Raw genomic sequence first — 21,118 nt, 5'->3', positions numbered from 1 at the left:
TTTTTTCAAAATAATGTTTTTGTTACTATGCTAAAATGATTTTAATCATTTGAAGTATAAGCAGCCTTAAAGACTTTTCCCATAGAAAGTGTTTTTTCTTTGAAGCAACATTTAAATGTGTAAAATGGTCTTTGAGTCCTTTTACTTTCTTTGATTTTTTATTCAATAGATAAAAATATTATCAGATTTGTATAATCTTTGAAATACGCCTACGAATTCTCACTGAAATTTAAAGCTTATCTGATAACAATAAGGTATACATTTCAATGTAAAAGGAAATCTTACGCCTCAGTATGCACAGGCCATAATGCTGTAGTTTGTTTCATTTAAGTTGAATTCCTTTGAGAAAAGTTGTCGTCTTATGTGCGGCAATGTTGCAAGTCTAATTGAAAAACTAGCTCAGTTTGATGTTTTACTCTATTTTTGTCTGTCTGTAGCTAAACAAGGTCTTGGATCATGAAAAAATTTAAACTGTCATATATTACAGTCTATAATATATCTTGTAGCAGGGAAGAAAACAAGTGGTAAGGGGCAAATATAATACACGGTGATTTTTAGTCGTCTTAAAAAACCAGCCCAGTTCATGTTTCCGACCTGAAATACCCCTAGGCGCGATTATTATTTTTTTATGATCAACTAAGATACGTACTTATTGTACGAAGAAAATTAAACAAGAGAAATCTGAAACATACTCTTAAAAATGATAAACTTGCCGCCGCCCGCGCCCTCACCATTGTTACAAGGCTCGGACCATTGTTTCAAAAAAGCTACGAATTGCATCATAATATTGAATAAAAATTGCATTTTTTTTTCAAATCTCATAAATACCTATTTTTTTTATCATGAACGTGTTCTAGTCATTGGATACATGAACTGGGCTGCTTTTGTAAGACGACTAAAAATCACGGTATATATATGATACATGTATATGTATGTACCTATATGATAATACCGGTCACAAGATTGTAAATTCATGATCAGAAATACATGACTTAATGATGCTGATGATTAATAATAATAATAATAATAAATCTTTATTTAAAGTAACAAGACTCAATGGGTTAGTAACAATATTAACTTAATTAGATCACTGATTTAGATCAAATCGAAAATGATTTTTCATCCACTTGTGCGAAAATGAGGAAGGGTCAAAATTCATCTCAGAATTTCCGTTCTTTGAACACGGCACTTTTTATCCACAATATTTTTTTTTCAATAATTCCAGTCCTAGGATGCCATGAATCCAAGTGCATGATCCAAATGGATCAAAACGTACTAATTCAACTAAGTTTTTGCTCGTTATATCCTCACGGGTCAACAATCAAACTATTCATTATATTATACAGCATTTTCTGTGATATCCTTTTCCTCCATCGACAATTTCCATTTCAGTACACATCACACAACCTTTTTCAGGAGTTCGCGAACTGCATCAAATTATTCAAACAAATTTAAAACCAATTTAACTTTATCTCTTTTAACTGGTTTGAAATCGAATCGACAATCACTGAACAGTTTAGCAATTGAAATTGTGATTTTGCATTTGTAAAATCGAAAGCTTTTTTTCTTGATCGGTCCCTTTTCTCGTCACTTATAAAACAATACAGTAATGCCCTTGACGGGAACTTCACTGCATCGGGTGTGGTCCATCAAGACAGATAGGCAGACGCTCTTCACACGTCACGTCTTCAAAATAAAATGCGAAAGGAAGTCGTTCCCCCCCTCCCTATCGGCTAAGGGTGAATCGCTACTAAGAGTCTGGCAATACCCACTATATCCCCAAGGAGGTCCACGAGTTGCCCGGCCCCAAAGAAAAGGAGATGCATGCTAAAAAGGAATATCTATGGAAGAAAACCGACAAAAATAAAATTACCTACTGTATAGTTTATCTAATTCATATTTATACATGCAAGGACAGCTCGTTCATGCAACCCGTCTAAAAACTACTAGATAAATCATATCTGAGGATATTTATTTATGCAGCTACAATAAATTAACTTTGAGGCGTTTTTCTTTCACTCAAAGATACGATACAGTAAAGAGATACATAGACACAAAATAACCAGCGTGATTATCCGAGATGCTTAGAGGGACGACAGAAAAAGATCGGATTAAACAAATATTTGTTTGGGGATCCAATTATTTCCCCAAACAAGGCTAGGATCGATGCTATAACTTTGTACAATATTTTTTCTTATGGATATATTAGACCTCAACGAGATGAATAAGATTTAATAAAAACGGGTTGAGTGAAGGTCGGATTCGTTTCCGTAAAAATGGGCTAATGGGGAATAAATTAGCATCTTAATCGGTGAACCATCAAATTGATGACTGTTATAGACTTTTTAGTTATTTCAGCAATATAAATACATCATCTGTTAAAACATAACTGTGGAATAAAGAAAATTAACAGATGAATTTTTTGATGCCTCGTTTTAAATATATGTAGTAATACTGTAGTAAATAAATATTTAACACTGTAGTTTTGATAAAAATAACTTGTATAATATGAGATTACCTAACCTTAATTAACAAATCAAAAAATACTAAAATCTACATTTTATATGTTTTATAGTTCAAATTCTATCAAAATTGATCTTCGATATTTTTATAGTTGTAAATTGCACTGTCTTTGGGTTTGCAGCTACCCTGAAAATTTCAGCCAACCCGGATCGACAAACAAACAATAAAGAAAAGTGATTGTATAAAAAACTGGGAAAATAGAATTCAATTTAGCTCTTAGAGTGCGGAACCCTCAAAAGCATATATTTAACTTGTACCATGTTTCCAAGTTTGTTGATCTTTATAGTACCTTCGAAGACAAACGTCGCAAGCGTAAACACCATGTCACTGAGTACTTTTATTAAACGAATGCAATCGAAATTCGACCTTCGAGACATTTCCAACTAATAGCACTGACGTTGCGGCTTAAAATAGTGACGAAAAAGTCTATAATTACTTTTCACAAGAGAAAATTACTACCGAACTTTTCAAAACCAATGACAGTATATGATTCCGTGGCCTCTGGTACAAATAGTGACACAGGGATTTGTAGTTTGACACTTGTGCGACTTTGACAGGTCTAATTCCCGGCCGCAGCGTGTGATCAATAACCTTTATGTGTAGACTTTGTCACTAACAAAATTGTACGTATGGAAGATTTGATAAATTAGAGATAACACAAACATTGGCAGCCTTTATTACAAAGTGATAAGAATATTTTTTGTTGTGAATATTGTAGAGACGAGTCGTACGGATAAAAATGTTACGTTAAACATTCTGGAGAGTTTGATTTCAATCGCGTTGGGAATGTAAGGGATTTCGCATCTCCCCAAACTTTAGAAATACGAACCAAGATCCTCGGTGAATTATTTATCTGAGATACGGTCTACGTACGAGTATTGCCGATTTGCCGCATTTTGTCGCTTTACGTAACACGTGTTTAGTCTGCGAACGTTTTATGTAACATTCGGAAAAAATGCGATACGTTCAGCTACTATTGAATGGAAGTTGGGCGTTTGGGCTATTTTTATCTAGGTACAAGGTAAGGACTAAAAACACCGGAACTACACCAAGGAATAAAATATTTTTGGTTTTCGGTTATAAAATATCAACTAACATAATATCAACTGTTGAGGAGAAAGAATGAGAACCAACAAAAAAGTTTTATTAACATCAAAAAAAAGTCAATGTACGAAAATCATGAACAAAATTAAAGCCATTAACAACATACTGTTATATAAACCGCCATGACTTAAATATCGCTCCTGAATGAAATCAAGACATGAATTAAAACAGCTGCAAACCCACTCATATTTGGTCGGACAGTCAAGTCCCATCTGTAAGACAAGCACTTACTCTCCAGCAGACGTAACAAAACGCGAGCCGGAACGAAATCGTGACGTCACAAATAAACGCCTTCTACAATTCCCAAGTTTTGTCCGATCTAATACACTAGCAATAAATTTAAACCCGCAGTCGTTCTCAAACTATATAAATGGAATAATAAATCTTTGTGAAGATTAACTAGGTGTTTTCAAGTAACGATTCCATCGGATAAATATATATTCAGATGCGTTTTTGTTTTTCTGGAACCGAGGTCGGAGTGCTGGCGTTTGAAATGTTTTTTAATCAATTAAAGAGTTTAATAAAGTGAGCTCAATACGTATTTCCTCAGTTTTGTAATGGGGAATGGCAAGTTGGAGCATTTGTTCCTGTTGCCCAAATTACAACAATGATGTAAAGTAATTGTAAAGTGTTCATGTAAAAAGATAATTTTTGTTTAGCCAATTCGTAGCGACCTCTCAATATTGCAAATTTATTTTTCCTTGTGTCAAAATATTATCTCTAGTAGCCCAATACCGCATCAATAGAGCATATCCTACTAATATTACAAATGTGAATGTAAGTTTTTTACGCTATCACACGAAAAATACTTAACCGATGAACACGTACACCATGTTGTTGAAATGATTAGAAACAACATACGGTTCGCTTTACGCGATATAAATATAACAGTTTCATGTTTTCGACCGGTTCTATTCGACTGCACTGGAAATATCTTTCTACTCCCCTTGCAATTCCTGAAACGGTTTAAACACTTGTTGTATTTCCTCTCCTTTTGAGGATTACAATCTAGTTCGATTTGGAAGGCAAATACTCTGAACACCACTTAAATACTTAGATAACGTTATAACAATTCATAGAACCCTTGTATCTTACGGCTGATATCTCTTCTCGATTCGATTTAACAAGCCATCGAGCTTTGAAATTGGGGATATAAATATATATAGTATGTATTTACATTATACAATAGTTAAGATATCCAGACTGTACGGTCAGAAGCAGAAAACGACATGTAGAACAACACAATTAAAAAAAAAAGAAGTTGGAAGAAATTATCGAGTGTACACTATAAAAATGAAAAGCTATAGGAAAGAAGACAATATAGTGTTGACATATAAGTATAGTTTCATCGACACTAATTCCTACATGTCATTTTAAAATACTGGTACTTTGTAAATTGCTGTTGCTGGCTGTATTCTGCTGGTAAAGTGGGTTGCTCTCGGTCAGACTCAGTGGCCATGATATTGGTTTAGTTCAACGATGTGTATCATATTTACAGCTTAATGTAAATCTATGAATAGATAGTTCCTTTTAAAAAATATCCGTACCTATACCGTTCTATCCATTTGGCCATTTATCCTCAGGATAGTAGATTTTCAAGCGATTTCAAAAAGAAGAAGTTTCTCAATCGTTTTTATTATTTTTGTTTGTAAGAGGACTTCGGACTGGATGACACGATTTTGTTGATTTTTTTTTAGATTATTTAACGTGAAATAGCTGCTAAAAAATATTAAAGTTTGTCTCAGTAGTTTTTTATTTGATGTTGGTTGTATGTTTTCAATCACAAAGATTGATGACTTATTGATAACTCATTTAGCAATTATTTTTGAACTCTTTGTCATGCCATTTTGAAAGTTCAGTATAAGCTTGGTACGTAGAAATAAATTAATAAAGCTTTTTAATGAATTTTGCCTTTAACCTTTATAATGAAACCATACTTTTGATCAAAACCAATATGAAAAGAAAAAAAATGTTAAATTAAGGGTCGTGTCAGAATACATTGGATATTGTTAATTTTAGGCCTGAATAATTTTATTGGAAGGTTTTCATTAGGCGAACGACTGGACAGAGCGTTTTGTTTTAATCTAAATTTATATTACTTTTTTTATTTAAAACAAGGTTCAAAATAGACCTTATGAGAGAAAATAATATCTTCTTAATATCCTGAAAGATCTGAGCATGCTTCGTCCGAGACTATTTCTATAACCAAACTGACACTTTTGTGTCAATAAAGTGAACAGTTACTTCCTCGACTTTATTTTTGTTTCAACGCTTTCGACTTTTAACCTTTATGGTATAAACGTGGTCACAAGAGGAAGCCGCTGCCTTTAAGTTATTTAGGATTTTAAGGGCACTTTTAGACAAGTGACACTTGCTGCTCGAAATGTTAAGTTACATAAAGTTAATAAACCTATTATTGTCAGTCCTTTACAACCCACTTCTGGTATTAGGCCGCGCCAAAGAAAAAGAACTGCTGATTAGAGTATCCACTCATAGCTAAATATATATTTGTGTATTCTCCATTTTAAAATAAAAAAATATTCCATCAATTCCATATTATCTTCACAAGTATACAATACATTTTTATTATAATTGAAAATCAATATCTCTTCTAACATCTCTTGTTCATCACTTAACTCCATACCGGTTCGCTTCCCATATAAATTCGATCTCCCACAATATCATCCGTCAGTGTAACTCATCAAGAAACATCATACCCAAAGTAATCAAATCTTATGGCACTAATATGAGCGAGAACAAATACATTTCCCATACAACCTTGTTGGTACAAAACTCATTTACTTGATTCATACGGCTATTGTCAATATACCAGACCTTAACATAGCGACCTATCATGTACATATCTCACAATGCAAAGCGACAACAATAGAGTATCTATTTGACTAATTAAACTGTGAAGAAGGTTTCCAAAAAATACTATAAAAGTATTTTTTCTCTTACAGTGCAAAAAAAAAAGAATTCAAAATGGCACAGATGTTTAGTGTGACGTCACTTACAAGTAAACTTTTGACATGTAAGTGACATTTCCAGCATATACGATCTTTGATGATTTTGTTGTGATTTGATCATGAAAAAATTTAATATGGGTCCATTACTTTTTTGGGAAAGAATAATTTGGTTTTCTAGTCAAATACACAATTTATAGTGAACTGTCAAGCTGCCATGTATTTGTACTAGCTGTTGCTCATGACTTCGTCCGTGTAATTATAAAGATAAGGCAGTAATTTTTCAGGTTGGATTCTGTGATATCTGCTAATATTATATTCACTGAAATTAATTGACGTTATGTAATTGGCCTTACCAGTCGGCTTTTTATTAGCAAGTGATGTTACTATCCCACATTTTATCATCATTATTAGATGAAGTCAAATACTCTATTCTGCATCGCAATAACGTACGCACTATCCGACTTGGCACGGCTGCTAAAAGCTGAATATTTTTATTTATTCCGCGGTTTCTGGTTTTGACGTATTGATTAGCTTGTCTATTGTATTCTGAGAGGATTAAGAGACCAGAGGGACCGGCTGGGTTTATTCCCACCAGTGCGTTTTAGTTTTGTTTCCTCCTTATATCCGATACGGAAACATTTATACAGAATCGTTTGAGTGTCTTATGCGTTGTCGAAACATTTTTCAGATAGTCAGCAGTTAGTGTGATTAGTAAAAATGAAAACACATTTTGACGTTTATATTTATATAGGTTCTAAAAACGATCCGTATGTCAATCTGTTATCAAGCTGTACCTCATGAACCGTGATTGCTAGTCTAGTTGATTTCTTTACAGATGATGTATTTTTACTGCCGCTGAAACACAAAAAATATGGATGAAGGTTAAGCGGTTAAACGTTTTCTTACTTGCACAAATTTGACACTCAACCGATTTGTTCATTAAGCTTATTTGTACGGAACCGTCTAGGAGTCTGTGTCACAAGTCCGACTCGTACTTGATCGAGTTTTTACCATACATTTTTAATGCTGAAATTTAAATTAACGATTATGTTTGCTGTGAATATAAACCACCAAAAAATGTGAATGTTTTGTCGTTATTACGTCATTACAAAAAAGTAAAACTATAAATAGTGGAAACAGCACCCACGGGAATGAATGTACTATTTTCGTTTGGAGCGAAGTAAAATAATTTACGACAAATAAATGTTTTATTTTTACGCTAATCATCCATCTTATTTGTTCTGTTGGCATTCGCAGTTTTCCGTGTAAAAATACGTGGTATTAAAGTAGAATACATTAGGTACAAAAATAAATAAATGAATAATAAATTAAATTTAAAATGCTTTCTTTATTGTTTGTCTTGGCTGTCAGTTATTTTTGATTTTTTTTTCATGCCTGTTATAACGTGTGGGTGCTAATCCTTGTTTTTGTTTAATTATTATATTGCCAGTATATTTTTAACCTAGACGACCCACAAGTGTCAAGTAGATACATTTTATTTTTGAGAGGACAGTCCAAGGATGATTTATGTTAATTGCTATTATGAAAACCGCTTTATCTAATACTACTAGCGACCCGCCCCGGCTTCGCACGGGTGCGATACTAATGTACACTACAGAATTTCTTCAACGTTCTTTATTTTGATAAGAATTCATACCTTCGCTGCATCGTCACAAAAACGACTTTGATATAGCTAAGCGTTGTTGAGGAAAAAATGCTATAAAAAAAGTTTCATTGAGTCAACATTAAAAGATAGACAACATGCTGCGCCAGACTCTTTTGTAGATCTTTTTATGGTGTACAATATTGTAGAACATTATTCTGATATTCTTACAGTTAACTGAATCCAAAAAAAACATCGAAAAACTGGCTAAAAACCAACATTATAAAATGATCCCCTATAATTATGACTGTAATATAAACCACATCCTTTGTGCAATAATATCTTTATCGTTGAGATCATATTTTCTACAAGAGAGGCTAATAAAATCACTTGCTGGTAGAAAGCATACTAGTAAGTGACGTCACACGACATTTTTATTTCACTGTATCTCCTTCAATTTTTTTGTTTACAAGACAAAATAAGTATCCAATATTTTTTTGAAATCTGTCTGACGGCCTCTAAACAGCTTCTTTTTGTCAAATACCCTTTTGACTACTATCAATTTTGTTAAATCCCTAAGTGAAAAGGGTTGTTCACCCTAGCATTGTTCTTTGTAATGAATTGAATGAAATGGGATTTGAAATTAGCTGAAAATAATTCAAAGGGAAAAACGAAAAAGTTTGTTATATCCATGGATGTTTGTAACTCTTTCACACAAAAACCACTGAACTCATTTAAACGGAATTTGGTACACAGATTTTAACTCAATTTTATGTTTCCTAAAGATCATTTTCGATTCGAGGACTCATGGACAATAACTATTATCTTCCTATATAAAATTAAACGCTTTACTAATCCAAAACATTGGAACATATAAAACTAGACATAGTGCTTGTTGTTAAGCCTTTGTTGTATATTACCACACAAGCTTTAATAAATTGAGTAGAATAATCCTAAATTTAAAGTTAACCCTTATCTGACATCTGTAACGAATGTTGTCTACAACCTTCTAAAGTAATATTGCAGTAAGTGTGTGAGAGAGACAGCGCTCTACACCGCGCTGTATGCTAACCCGCTTTCACAACGGTCTTAGTTTAACGCTAAAGGGTGGTAGAACTCCTGTTACAATGTTTGACTTAACGAAAAACAGCTTAATTTAATTAGTCAGGATTAATTAGTTGTTTTAAAATTCCTTTTGGGGCTTATTTTCAGAGATATTAAATGAGAGTTCGAGTGGTTGGTGATATTTTTGTACGAATCCTTTGTATTACAGTATTTGTCGACCTCCGTGGTCGAGTGGCGTACGCACCGGTTTCAAGGTGTCGCTAGCTCTGAGGTCCCGGGTTCGATCCCCGGTCGGGTCAATGTAAAAATTTACATTTGTACATTGTCTCGGGTCTGGGTGTTTGTGGTACCTTCGTTGTATCTGAATTCCATAACACAAGTGCTTTAGCAACTTACTTTGGGTTCAGAACAATGTATGTGATGTTGTCCGCATTTATTTGTTAAGTCGTAGCTGAATCGTACTTTTTTTATTTATTTATGTATATTTCACACAGATAAGTATGTTATAAGTTTAGCCCCACAAAACCGTTGCAATGGTTTGACTGTGGGGTTTCAGAGAGTCTCTAAAAAATCTCCAAAAGTTAAGTTAAAAGTTTTCTACTTATATTATAAACGTGACAGTTTGTATAGATGGATGATGAGCTTATAATCAAGATTAACATATAGAATAGTTTTTACCCCAATTATATGTTCCTGTGGTCTATTTTGATTTATAGCGGGCCGTGCCGCAGGCAACAGTTAATAGCAATTTCAGTTCTGCTACTAATATGTAATATGTAAAAAGTGAAGGAGTTCTAGCTTTTGAGAATTGTTTGAAACGTCAGAAATGATTTTGTTCAAACGTTTGATCTTCTTCAGGATGCCAGCAGGTCATTTCGTTCATCCCCCTTTTTTCCAGTTGAAGACACCAGAACTATTTCTAAAAATTATCAGGAACTATAGAACTCACCTTCATGCGAAAAAACTCAAATTTAATATTGATCTGCTGGAAAATGATCTGTTAGGGTTAACAGACATCAAGATAAGCTAGAGACGTACTAGTCCTGGTGTTTTCCTCAATAGCGATGTAACAGAGCGGTTAGATTGTTGCGGTCAAGTTTTAGAACTATTTTTTTAGGGTTTCGGGCCCAAGGGCGATCTGTTACCAAACCAACTTGTTTTTCTTAAGGCTATTTGTACGTACCCCTCAGTGTTACGAAACGGCTTTCTTGACCGGTTATTTCGGAATTACCTAAACGTACAAACCAGACAAAAATAGATCTCGATGTCTTGCAATTGGGGAGGCCTATGTCCAGCAGTGGACGTATATGGGCTGATGATACCTTATAATGAGTCAGTTATTTGTATCCTTTGTTGTGATAAGAGCCTTGTAATGTGAAAGTTAAAAATGTAATGAAAGATATAGGCCAAATAATTTAATAAAATGAGAACAAAATAAGCCTTTAAATTACTCCATATTTCTTATAAACTAGAACTTAATGTCTAGTGGTTTTAACAATTTATGTTCTAAGATAAGTTTAAAAATGCAAATCTGTATGAATGAAGCAAATCAAATATCAAGTCACGATCCTGATCTTCAGCATTTTACCTCTAGAGACTCGCTGTATAGCACTTCATATTTTTACTTTTTGCCAGCTTGCAGTTATGAAGATTTTACCCTCTTAATATGCGGGGCACAGTCTCACCGTCTATTCCTTTTCAACCTCTTAGGGTTAGATAATACAGATTTAGGGTTTTGTACACGAGGTAAATTAAGGTTATACAGATTATTACGTTAATATTAGACTATTACGATTTATTTTGGATAACATGGCTTAACATGCTTCAGCTGTTGACCGCGGATCCGCTCGCCACAATTCGAAAATGATCCCACGGGAACATAAAATCGGTGCTATTTGTTAATCCTGGTTATAAAATATCCGAAACCAAGTTTCGTCTAAATCCGCTCAGTAGTTTTTGCTTGAAAGAGGAACAAACATACATACATACATGCAAACTTTCTAGTTTATAATATTAGTAGGATGTTAATGTGGAATAGAAACAAAAGTTGCTTCCTATGAAGACAGCTTTAAAATCGAAGACGAGTCAAGAAGAGATACTACAACTATAGCTTTGTAAAATATATTATAATCTTGAAGTCGATCAAATACCTCCTCAAATAAAAGAGAAAAACCTGTTGCTTAGCCTCGATCTGTATTTTAAGTATCTTTCATCAGACGTGCTGTCATATGGCTAGCTATTACGATTCATGAGATACACCCTGTTGACGGAAGGATAGACAGATGGATGGTCGGATAGCGGAGCCTCTGTCATCGAGTTCCGCTTTTACCCCTTGGGTGCTGAACCCTGACAAAACTATTGATCATTTCGAATACTTTTGTCCCAAGCCGATACTACTAAATAAAACCTAAATATTGTAGTTGTCCATCTTTATACACGTGTACTCAATAAACTTAATACTAATATCCACGTTCTGTTTACTTCCGTTTTCAGGAAAATTCGTTTGTGTTACATACTCGTACCCCCAAGAAAGGAATGACCTAAATTAGGAAAGAGCGACAGCCAAATTGATTTAGTTGTTCCGAGAAACTATATTGGAAGAGACACTATGTTGTGGTATATTTATCGTACCTTACTTTTCTATGATGTTAATGATTTTGTACTAACACCTTTTCCTAATCTCCACTTTGAAAAAAAAGGATTACCGCAATAAGAAAATCCTTGAGTCGCGAAAGGTTTAAATACATTCAAGTCACTTGCACAAAGACACCCAGACTCAGGACAAGCATTCGTGTATGTTCGTTACTACTACTCTAGTCCATAAACTTCATTTTATAGAACACTAGCGGTAGCCTGCAACTTCGTCCGCGTGGTTAGAAGATATAAGTTAGGAATTTTTGAACGGAAGCCTTCGAAGATGACTAATTTTCCCTGGTTTTTCCACATTTTCCATGGTATCTACGCTCCTATTAGTCGCAGCGTGGTAGTATACAGCCTATAACCTTCCTCGATGGACAGTCTTTTCAACACAAAAAGATTTATTAAATGATGTAACGGTTTACTCACGCGAATTCATTATTTAAATACGCTTAAGTATTTTAATAATGAATCAGTCTCACGATAGTTATTATAAAAAAAAAAAAAAGATTTTTTCTATTTGAACCAGTAGTTCCCCATCAAACAAACAAATTCTCTAGCTTTATATGTTAGTATAGATATAGATGATATTTAATTTAAAGGAGGTTACATACCAAGTAATAAAATTCCGAATAATCATGGCATGTATGTACTTAACTAATTGAAATAATTTGAGAAGAGATTTGAATGTCGTAAAATATGGGCGAGTCTTTCGTGCAAACACAACAAAGGTTTACACGCGAAACAAAACACGGAAAAGAGAATTTGAAAAAGGAGAGCATTTATTTACCCGAATCATGCTCTAGTCACTCTACTCAACAACACGGCGAGAGATAGATGAAAAAATATCTATCACTTACGCCACGATTGGTAGACATCAATGTAGTAAATAAGACAAATGAAATAGAATATTGTAATAAAGAAAAAGGGCCGAAAATAAACAACGTGATATCATAATGGAATAAAAAATAAATAGAATGAAAGTATGAATGACGTATACGGAAAAGTAGGATCGCAAACTTGCATTAATCTTTAATTGCATTGCACAGTTTTGTGGCACATTGAAAATGGACGTATTTGATTTTATCAGATAATCATACACATCCTTAGGTTTAATAGTTAAAATGCCATTTCTTTTTGAAATGTGACTTAATTTGGTCTTGTTAATTTAAGTACATTTGCCAGATTTGTCAGAGTTCACTCGGAAAAAAATTGTAAACGAAAGACACTGGTTCTATTGTTCTATTATCAAACCTTTGTATTGTGTTTGCTTCCAGGAAATTTTTGAACAATTAAATGTTTTTTTTTACTTTAAAGAATTTATCGCAAGGTAATATTAATCATACAAAATGGCAGGAGTTTTTGAACGGACTCCCTTTGTTTTGTCTAATAGTGAAAGAATTACAATAAAGGCCTCCTATTTTTTCTCCATTAAATCCATACGCAATAAACCAGGTCAATTAGGCGCCACTTTTATGCATGGTAACAAATAACTTTCTTTAAGAAAACAGTAGTCTATTCCCAAAATAAATTTTCTCCGCCCACACAAAAGAGTCATCAGTTATGACAATAAATAAATATTAAGTTTTAACATAAACCCGTTTGCGAGTCGATAAGTTGACCTTAGGTTGAGCAAAACTATAGTAGTACTTAAAGTTGAAAACACTTAAGAAAATATATCAATATAGAGTGATTGCTGTAATATCTTTGAGGCAGTCTTCAAATACATCTAGCTTTGTACGACAGTGAAATGTACAAGCCTCTGGCGCGGCGCCAGTTTCCAGGCACTGATGTACGTACATCAAACGGACAGTTGGAAGGGCTTACGACTAGTATGTGTTTTGAAGAACAAGATATTGCTCTTGACATTGAAGAAGTAATCTATTTTGCAATAACGTTGCACGTTCCTCTTCGTAGAACAATTCTGCTAAGAGGAACGAGCATAAGTTGCGAAGTAACTCGTAATGTAATTTGAGTTGTGAGTATCGTAAAAAAAATGCAAGACTGTATTACATAAGGATTCAGGATACATAAAAGAGTAGCATGGAGGTGTTATTGAGCCTGTTAAAATCATAAAATATATTTTTTAAATTTACAAAGCAGGTGAATATCCAATCCAGCTCAATATATGTAAAGTGATGAATACTTTACACTAGAGTATATTTTTCTGCAGTTCAATTTTTTACTTACTTTCATTAACAACCTTAAAAATCTTCTTTCAGTCAACATGAAATCAGTGAATGAAAAGAAAACCGCAATGTTAATAATCTAGATAATCTATAAAAGTATGTTTATTTATCTCAATAGGACTTACTTTTTCGTATAATTACACTTCACAGCGACCACTATCAGCAGAATATTAGCCACCATCGACAGCAAGATGATGGGGACATACAACGTGATGAGAACATTCTCTGGCTGAAAGAATATATCCAACTCGGAGCCAAACTGGAAACTATCGTTCAATCCAGAACTTATATTCAACCCGTGCAGAGCCGAAAAGTCGTTTAAAGTCAAATTCGAAAACATTTTGAAACTATCACCAGTTTAGACACACTCCACAATTATTCACACTATCACAAAACATTTTACACAAAATAAAAAAAAAACAACGAGATATGTATTCAGAATTCGAAATGATTTCTCTTGAAAGTAAACGTACTCGTAAGTTCAACGTATCGCGAAAATGGCGGGAGAGCAGCATACGCGTGTGATGTGCTGAAAGCTCCAAAGCTTACTGAATGACGGACAGCGCGGGGATGAAAGAGCGCGCCAAATGTTGCCGACTCATTGATAGATATGAAAACTTTTTGGATAGCATAAAACTAATAGAAGAATTTTCAGTTAATTTTTAGAACTTATTTTATCTGTTGCACTTCTATTGAGGGGAAGTTTAAAAGTTTTCAAGTCTTTTTTAAAGATGCTATGGCAGTTTGGGGAGGATGTTTCAGCAGTAGACCATGATGACCTGAGCTGATTGATTGAATCAATCATTATGTTTGTCACTATCGATACTGAAAAAACAGTTTATCTTTAAATACAATATTATACTGTAAAAAAATTCAAACTCTTTCTTCTTATCTCTTTAGCTTGGCTTGTAAAGTGACTGGTGCGTTTAGAAAGCGGTCGCACACTTGAGCCCAGATTGTGTACTATGAAATGTGGTACAACCCTAAAAGCAAAAACTAGACGGATTTTTTTTTCTTTTTGTATTAACGGTACCGTGAATTTTATTTATAGACTTCAGTGAATTATCATTTTCAATAGCAATTGTTGCTTCCTCATCAAAACACCAAAGTTACTGAAACAACATGAATAATTATTGTGAAATCATACAATTTGTATGAGCGCCCACGCTAATAAAACGAAGTTAAAAAATATACTAAGAATTTCCAACTAAGGTATTTCTTAAACTGACTTTCGTTGCGCGTTGAAAATTTTCTTGAAACATTTTTTTCTTTTGTTCTAATCACATGTAAATCCCAAAACAGAAGCGGTCAAGCCAACCCTAGTATATCTGTCTAGATCGTTTCTAAATATATCTCGTTTACTTGTCTCATTTTGGGACATAATAATAGGGTCTTAGGCTAAGGCCCTTTTGAGGTTGAGCTACAAAACTATCAAAGATAGTTAAAAGAAAAAACATCCAAAGGGTCAAAACGGAATCCTATTACTAGGGTACCTCTGTGTGTCCTTCTATTAATGTTTGTTATCATGCTGTATCTTAAGACCGGGATAGCTATACATGGTTGAAATAAATCCAAAATAATATGTATTTCTGTTGCTGCTATAAGAACAAATACTGTTACTACTAAAGAAAAATTACTATAGTCATAAATATACATACTTTTTTCTTTGGTAAGGCGTGGAAATCCTCTTGGACACCCACTCCCTCAGGGGAGGATATGAGCAGTGTCAGATCCTTACTGACTAAACCTGAACCGCCGTCCTAAGTCATCCGCGCTTTTGTCAATCCTTCATACCATGTGGGTACATCTACATAATAAATTATGTACATCCTACGTACATACGTACATCCTACCATTTTTTTTTTTTGCCGACCTCTTTGTTCTTTAGTCTATTCTTACGGAACCATCATTGTCAAGTTTCTGACTCGCACTTGACCGCTTATCAATTCAGTTTTGTTCAGTTCACGCTAAGAATTCCAAGTCTTGTTTCTTTTATAAGTACAGAAACCGAACGCATTTGAAATTGTATTCCATTTATCATTCTTATACAACCCAACCAGTTATATCGAATGTATCGACTTATGGCGCGTTTTCACTATGTGACGATATTTGATTATCGTGCCATTTAAAACGACATGATTTATGTTAACCTACATAACCTAAATATAGTCTAATTCACACTTATACTATTTTTTTCATTTCATTGCTTAATTAAACAATTGGCAGTGGTCACGGATTATAAGTAAATAGTCCAAGTAATAGTAACAGCTACAAACGTCATCAGAAAACGATAATTTGTTCGGCATATGTAGCAAGTGGAAACGCACAGATACATATTGAAAAGATTTGAATTTACAAATGTATTGCCTGCATTAAGTGGGAGTGGGTACTTTTTTTATTCTGTGCAATTTTGAATAAGGAATCCATTTGGAATTCGATCGTATCAATGCGCTAGGCCTGCTTGGGTTAAGAGCTTTTGAGAGAACGATTTTTCTCTAAATGGGTATTCTGTATTAGTAGGCAAATATATGAATTAAAATACATAAGTTATACCATTGCATTACAAAGAGTTTTAGAAGATAAGACACAGAATTATACAATACACCTGAAGCGATAAAAATACTATTTTCAGACCCACGCTTAAAGTTTCAGTCTCAACATTAAAATTTCAGAAATTTAATAGTGCTACTATAAATCTTAAAGTGGAGCCACTATTTGTCTTGACAACTTCGGAGACGCTGTTAGTACAAATAGTTACAAACTTAGCTTTTGCTTACACACTGATAAAGCTTGTATTCTTAATGAATTAAGTGAGATATTCAAAACTTGTCATTACAAGTTACTTTGAGACATCGAGGAAGGGCCATCAACCTTATATGCGTGGGATTTGCGTCACTGTCTGATGGATTAAATGGGTACTTTTATCTCGAGATTTTCTTAAACCTACACAGAGTTTCGTACGTGATGTGACGAAGCGTATTGGAAAGTTTTAAAAATAAACGTTTTTCGTTGGGACTTTCGCTTTTATTTCTCCCTCTTAAAATATTCAATTAACATTATCCATGTGGTTATTAGTCACTTATCTCTTAAGTTAATTACTATTCACGAGTTTGATCCGAACTTTTGGCTAATTACTCTGAGTGAGAAGCTATTAATGCTCACCTTCTGATCACTTTCATTATAATAAATGACGTGTGCAATTTACTACAAAGTGACGTCGTCACGCTAAAACGTCCGCCGTAATGGACTTTGTGAGTGTGTGCGTCCATTTATCGTGAATTTAACCGTTTTGTCAAATTATTTTATGCCTATGTATGAATTTAAAATGAAAATATAATATGAATATGCATAGTAGTATATCAGAGAGAAACTAACAAAAGAAAAACAATAGCAGAATCTATCAAAATCAGAACTCAACAATCAAATGCAACAAAACGCAGTGGATGTGGAAAATAAAATAAAAATATACATACTCTTCACCTCGTTAGCACGAATTTCAACGTCAAAAGCTAACTTTCAATAACTAGGACTAGACTATAAAGCTTACTCATTTCCAAAGCATCACGTTAATGGGTTATGTTACTTTGACTAAAAGCTTCTTCTGTATCGATGAAGTTAACTGGTAGAGCTACAGTTTTGGATCAGTCTGAAGTCGAACAGTCAGACAACTTGAAACTACGCCTCAGTAAACCGTAAAAATAAATGATCATCACCATTTATTATTCAAACTACGCCTCAATAAACCGATATCAAAAATAAACATTACCATATTACCCATTCATATCACAGACAATTCCATACAAGTCTCCTGGTTTAGGCATTAATCCACAAAATATTGTTATTTCGTTACCATTCAATAAAAAATTAAGATGACTTTCCAGACATCTTTGCACAGGTACTGCTCAATGCTATTCTTGATATCCTTAATTCGGATAATACAAACAAAACTTTGTCTTACTTACTTATTCCCGAACATCAACAGAACTGGCAAAAACTCTTTTTCTAAATTCAATTTCAACGGTGTTCAAATAGTCAACACGGTCCTATCCGTAAACTGTTTCACCGACTGTGCGCCTTCATTCCCCTGGGTCTTTGGCGGCATCACATTGAATCGAATGCGTTCAGCACAAAGGACTAACCAGCATGCAGGAACTGGCAAAGAGAATACATACATATATATCTATATACTTTACTATGTATATAATATTGGTAGACTGAACTCTACTCAATCAATTACACTAATTGTATTACTATTCCAACTGCATTCACAAAGTTTAGCTGCTTGAAATCCTTTGATTAGTTGTTGCAGTATTTATCTTTGTACCCGTTGCTAGTTTGCAATTATAGTGGACTCCGATGAGAGGTCATCTACTCGTACTGTAGAGAAACTGTTTTTGTTTTCACTGTATTTAAAGAAGATTATAGAAAAGCAAAGGAGGTCTTTATCTTGCAGTAGTAGTAAAAGAAAACAAGTGATATATAACCTTATTCATTTATTTATTTTTCTAAAATCGAACTCTGTTTAAGTACCTTAACTTCAGATTTGTTAAATTCTAAACCAAGAAGGTAACAGTAAAAGGTTATAGGAAATTTTGAACGATTTTAGTCATACGAGTAAGTGGAAAAGCATGTAAATTCAAAACGAAAATGAAAACTACAATTGAAAAAGGCTAAGGATGATGCATGAATATCAATAATGTATTAAAAGTTGAATACCAATAATAGAGAAATATCCCTTAAAAGTCTTGGAGCACTACCACTATTCCTGAAGGTAAACTTCGTTGAACTGTGGACAAGAGACGGTGCTCTACACCGGGTATCATGCCCTCTCACTAGAACAACCATTATAAATTCTTACTTCAAGAGGCAGTGGTAGACTCCCAGGCCTTCAATAGCTTTGAAATCAATCATTTTTCATCGTAGAAGCATTTATTGCAAACGTCTACATGCACAAATCAAACATAGAGCACTGAGGATTTATAACTTTTCATATAAAATTAAGTATATTCTATTCAAGTTTTTAAAAGGATTTAGTAAAGTTCGGTAAATTGAATAAGCTGTTCGTATAATAAAGTTCAATACACAGATCGGATACCCCGGGGAGATTTTGAGTTAGGAACTAGAAAATATACTGAAATTGGTTTTTGAGACTTCGCCATGGGTATATTTATATTATCGATCCAAGTCCTAAATTTGTTCAGTAAAATATGTTTACCAGAACTTCTTTCACACAACTTCAAGACCTCAATATTATTTAGTCCTATGAATGTTCTGATGGTTTGAATCGAAGTAACATGGAAATAGATTAGACTAAGAAAATTTGAAGAAAAATTACAGAACATTTTGCAACTGTCTTACGAACAACAATAAGAATTGATTGAGAATACATTTATAAATCCTACTCTTTTAGCCATAAGCCGCAGTTTCGAGGCTTGTTTTCAAATTGACTTTTTTATTATTATTTTTACTTAAATAATAAGCATATAAATATAGTCAAAGGACAAAGCAGAAATCTACGTATAACAAGCTTAATCCTGTGAAAAATATCTAAAACTACTTTAAAAAACATACACGAAAAAGGTCTTGTTAAAGCTGAAAACGCTTCACAAAGCTTTTTACCTTTTCTCATTTTTACGCGAAATAACTATAGCGTACGCCACAGTGAATGATTTAACATTTTGGCGTGATACATAACAAATAATGATCTCAAAGCTATGGCGAAAGAAGTCAAAACTCTGAAAAGATTAAGTAATTTGACATTAAGTCACTCGTGCAATAAGTACCGGCACAAAATTAAATTACCAGATCACGATAGTCGAAAGACAATTCAAGGATATAATAAATAAGCAACATACAATTATTTTATTCTCAAACCGTTATGAAATGCTTTAAACAAACCAATTCTTGTAAGCACCGTCGCAAAGGCCACAAGGGCCAAAAAGTAATTATGCTAATTTAGATAAACACTCGGCTTTGTACAAATCTCTTGACGAGTCCGGAATTTAAATGTCTTCTCCCATTCTTCGTTTAAAATATAAATGTGGAATACCTTTCAACAATCTCAGATTTCACGATAGCAGTCTTTAGTGGAGGCAATTCCAGTAAGCTTAATGTCACCAGTAAGAAATTCTGAAATATTTTTTTTGAACTAAAGAATGTAATATTTCACAGAAATTTTCCACTCAGATAAGTATTTGTAGATCACACAAATGCTTTGCTTCGCGAAGATCGAACTCGCGATACATCATGTACAGTGGGGTTTAGCGTGTCGACCAATAGCTACCATTTGGATTTGTCAATACAAGGAACTCCTAATTATCGCGTTGGTTAATGCTGAGGAGAATACGAGTCAAATATAATCCAATTCCCATTCATTCATAGGTAATTTTATTGTAACTTGCCGGATTGGGGCTCTGTCTTCAACCAGTTCAAGGCATTAGTCCTCATTTGTCTAGGTGGTAGGATAAACTCAGTATTTGCGGATAGATACCAGCTTGAGTTCGCATTTGAAGAAACGAGACGTTACTATCCGGAGTGTCTTGCGCTATCTCGCTTTCACTTACAGTGACAGACATCTGATGCGTTTTCCTATTTAGTTTGCAAGTTGAACTTCTGAGCAAGTTCTGTGAACGGAAGGTGTGGAATTATGCAAGTGATTTCATTTGCGTCGGATGTTCGTGTTCCAACTTCAGTGAGAAACTACTATTTGCATTTGAACTCACTTCCTTAATGAAATCTGATTCGAATTGAAACAAAACTTCGTGGATTGGAAGACTGATTTCAACTGTAGAAACAAAGTTTCTTGAAGAGATTTACTGTGTATTTCCAGTAATTTTGATAAGTAATTTTATAATCAATACTTTTATAGAAGTTCCCCAACATTTTACTCCTTCACAGTGGCATCGTTCTGTTTGCAAAACTAAAAGAAACAATTGAAAACCAAGCCTAATTTTCTAAATATGTCATTGTTAAAAGTGATTTGATGTTAGCATCTAATAAAGGAGGCAAGTGGATTCAAAATAAAACAC

The 21,118-nt window shown here is 33.8% G+C and overlaps 1 protein-coding gene across 1 annotated transcript in view; it reads right to left on the bottom strand.

Annotated features, from left to right (window-relative positions):
• The window catches only part of LOC113502421 (neuropeptide FF receptor 2-like), a 66,496-nt gene extending 51,450 nt beyond the window's left edge, over window positions 1-15,046 (bottom strand). Inside the window, exon 1 of the mRNA XM_026883985.1 lies at window positions 14,216-15,046. Within this exon, the coding sequence (XP_026739786.1) occupies window positions 14,216-14,430 (215 nt within the window). The 5' untranslated portion in view covers window positions 14,431-15,046. The remainder of the gene's footprint in view (window positions 1-14,215) is intronic.
• Between the last annotated feature and the right edge of the window lie 6,072 nt (window positions 15,047-21,118).

Source organism: Trichoplusia ni, chromosome 17 (genome assembly GCF_003590095.1).
Source record: "Trichoplusia ni isolate ovarian cell line Hi5 chromosome 17, tn1, whole genome shotgun sequence".
Taxonomy (NCBI): domain Eukaryota; kingdom Metazoa; phylum Arthropoda; class Insecta; order Lepidoptera; family Noctuidae; genus Trichoplusia; species Trichoplusia ni.
Note: the sequence above shows the minus strand (reverse complement) of the source record. Positions and strands in the feature narration are given on the sequence as shown.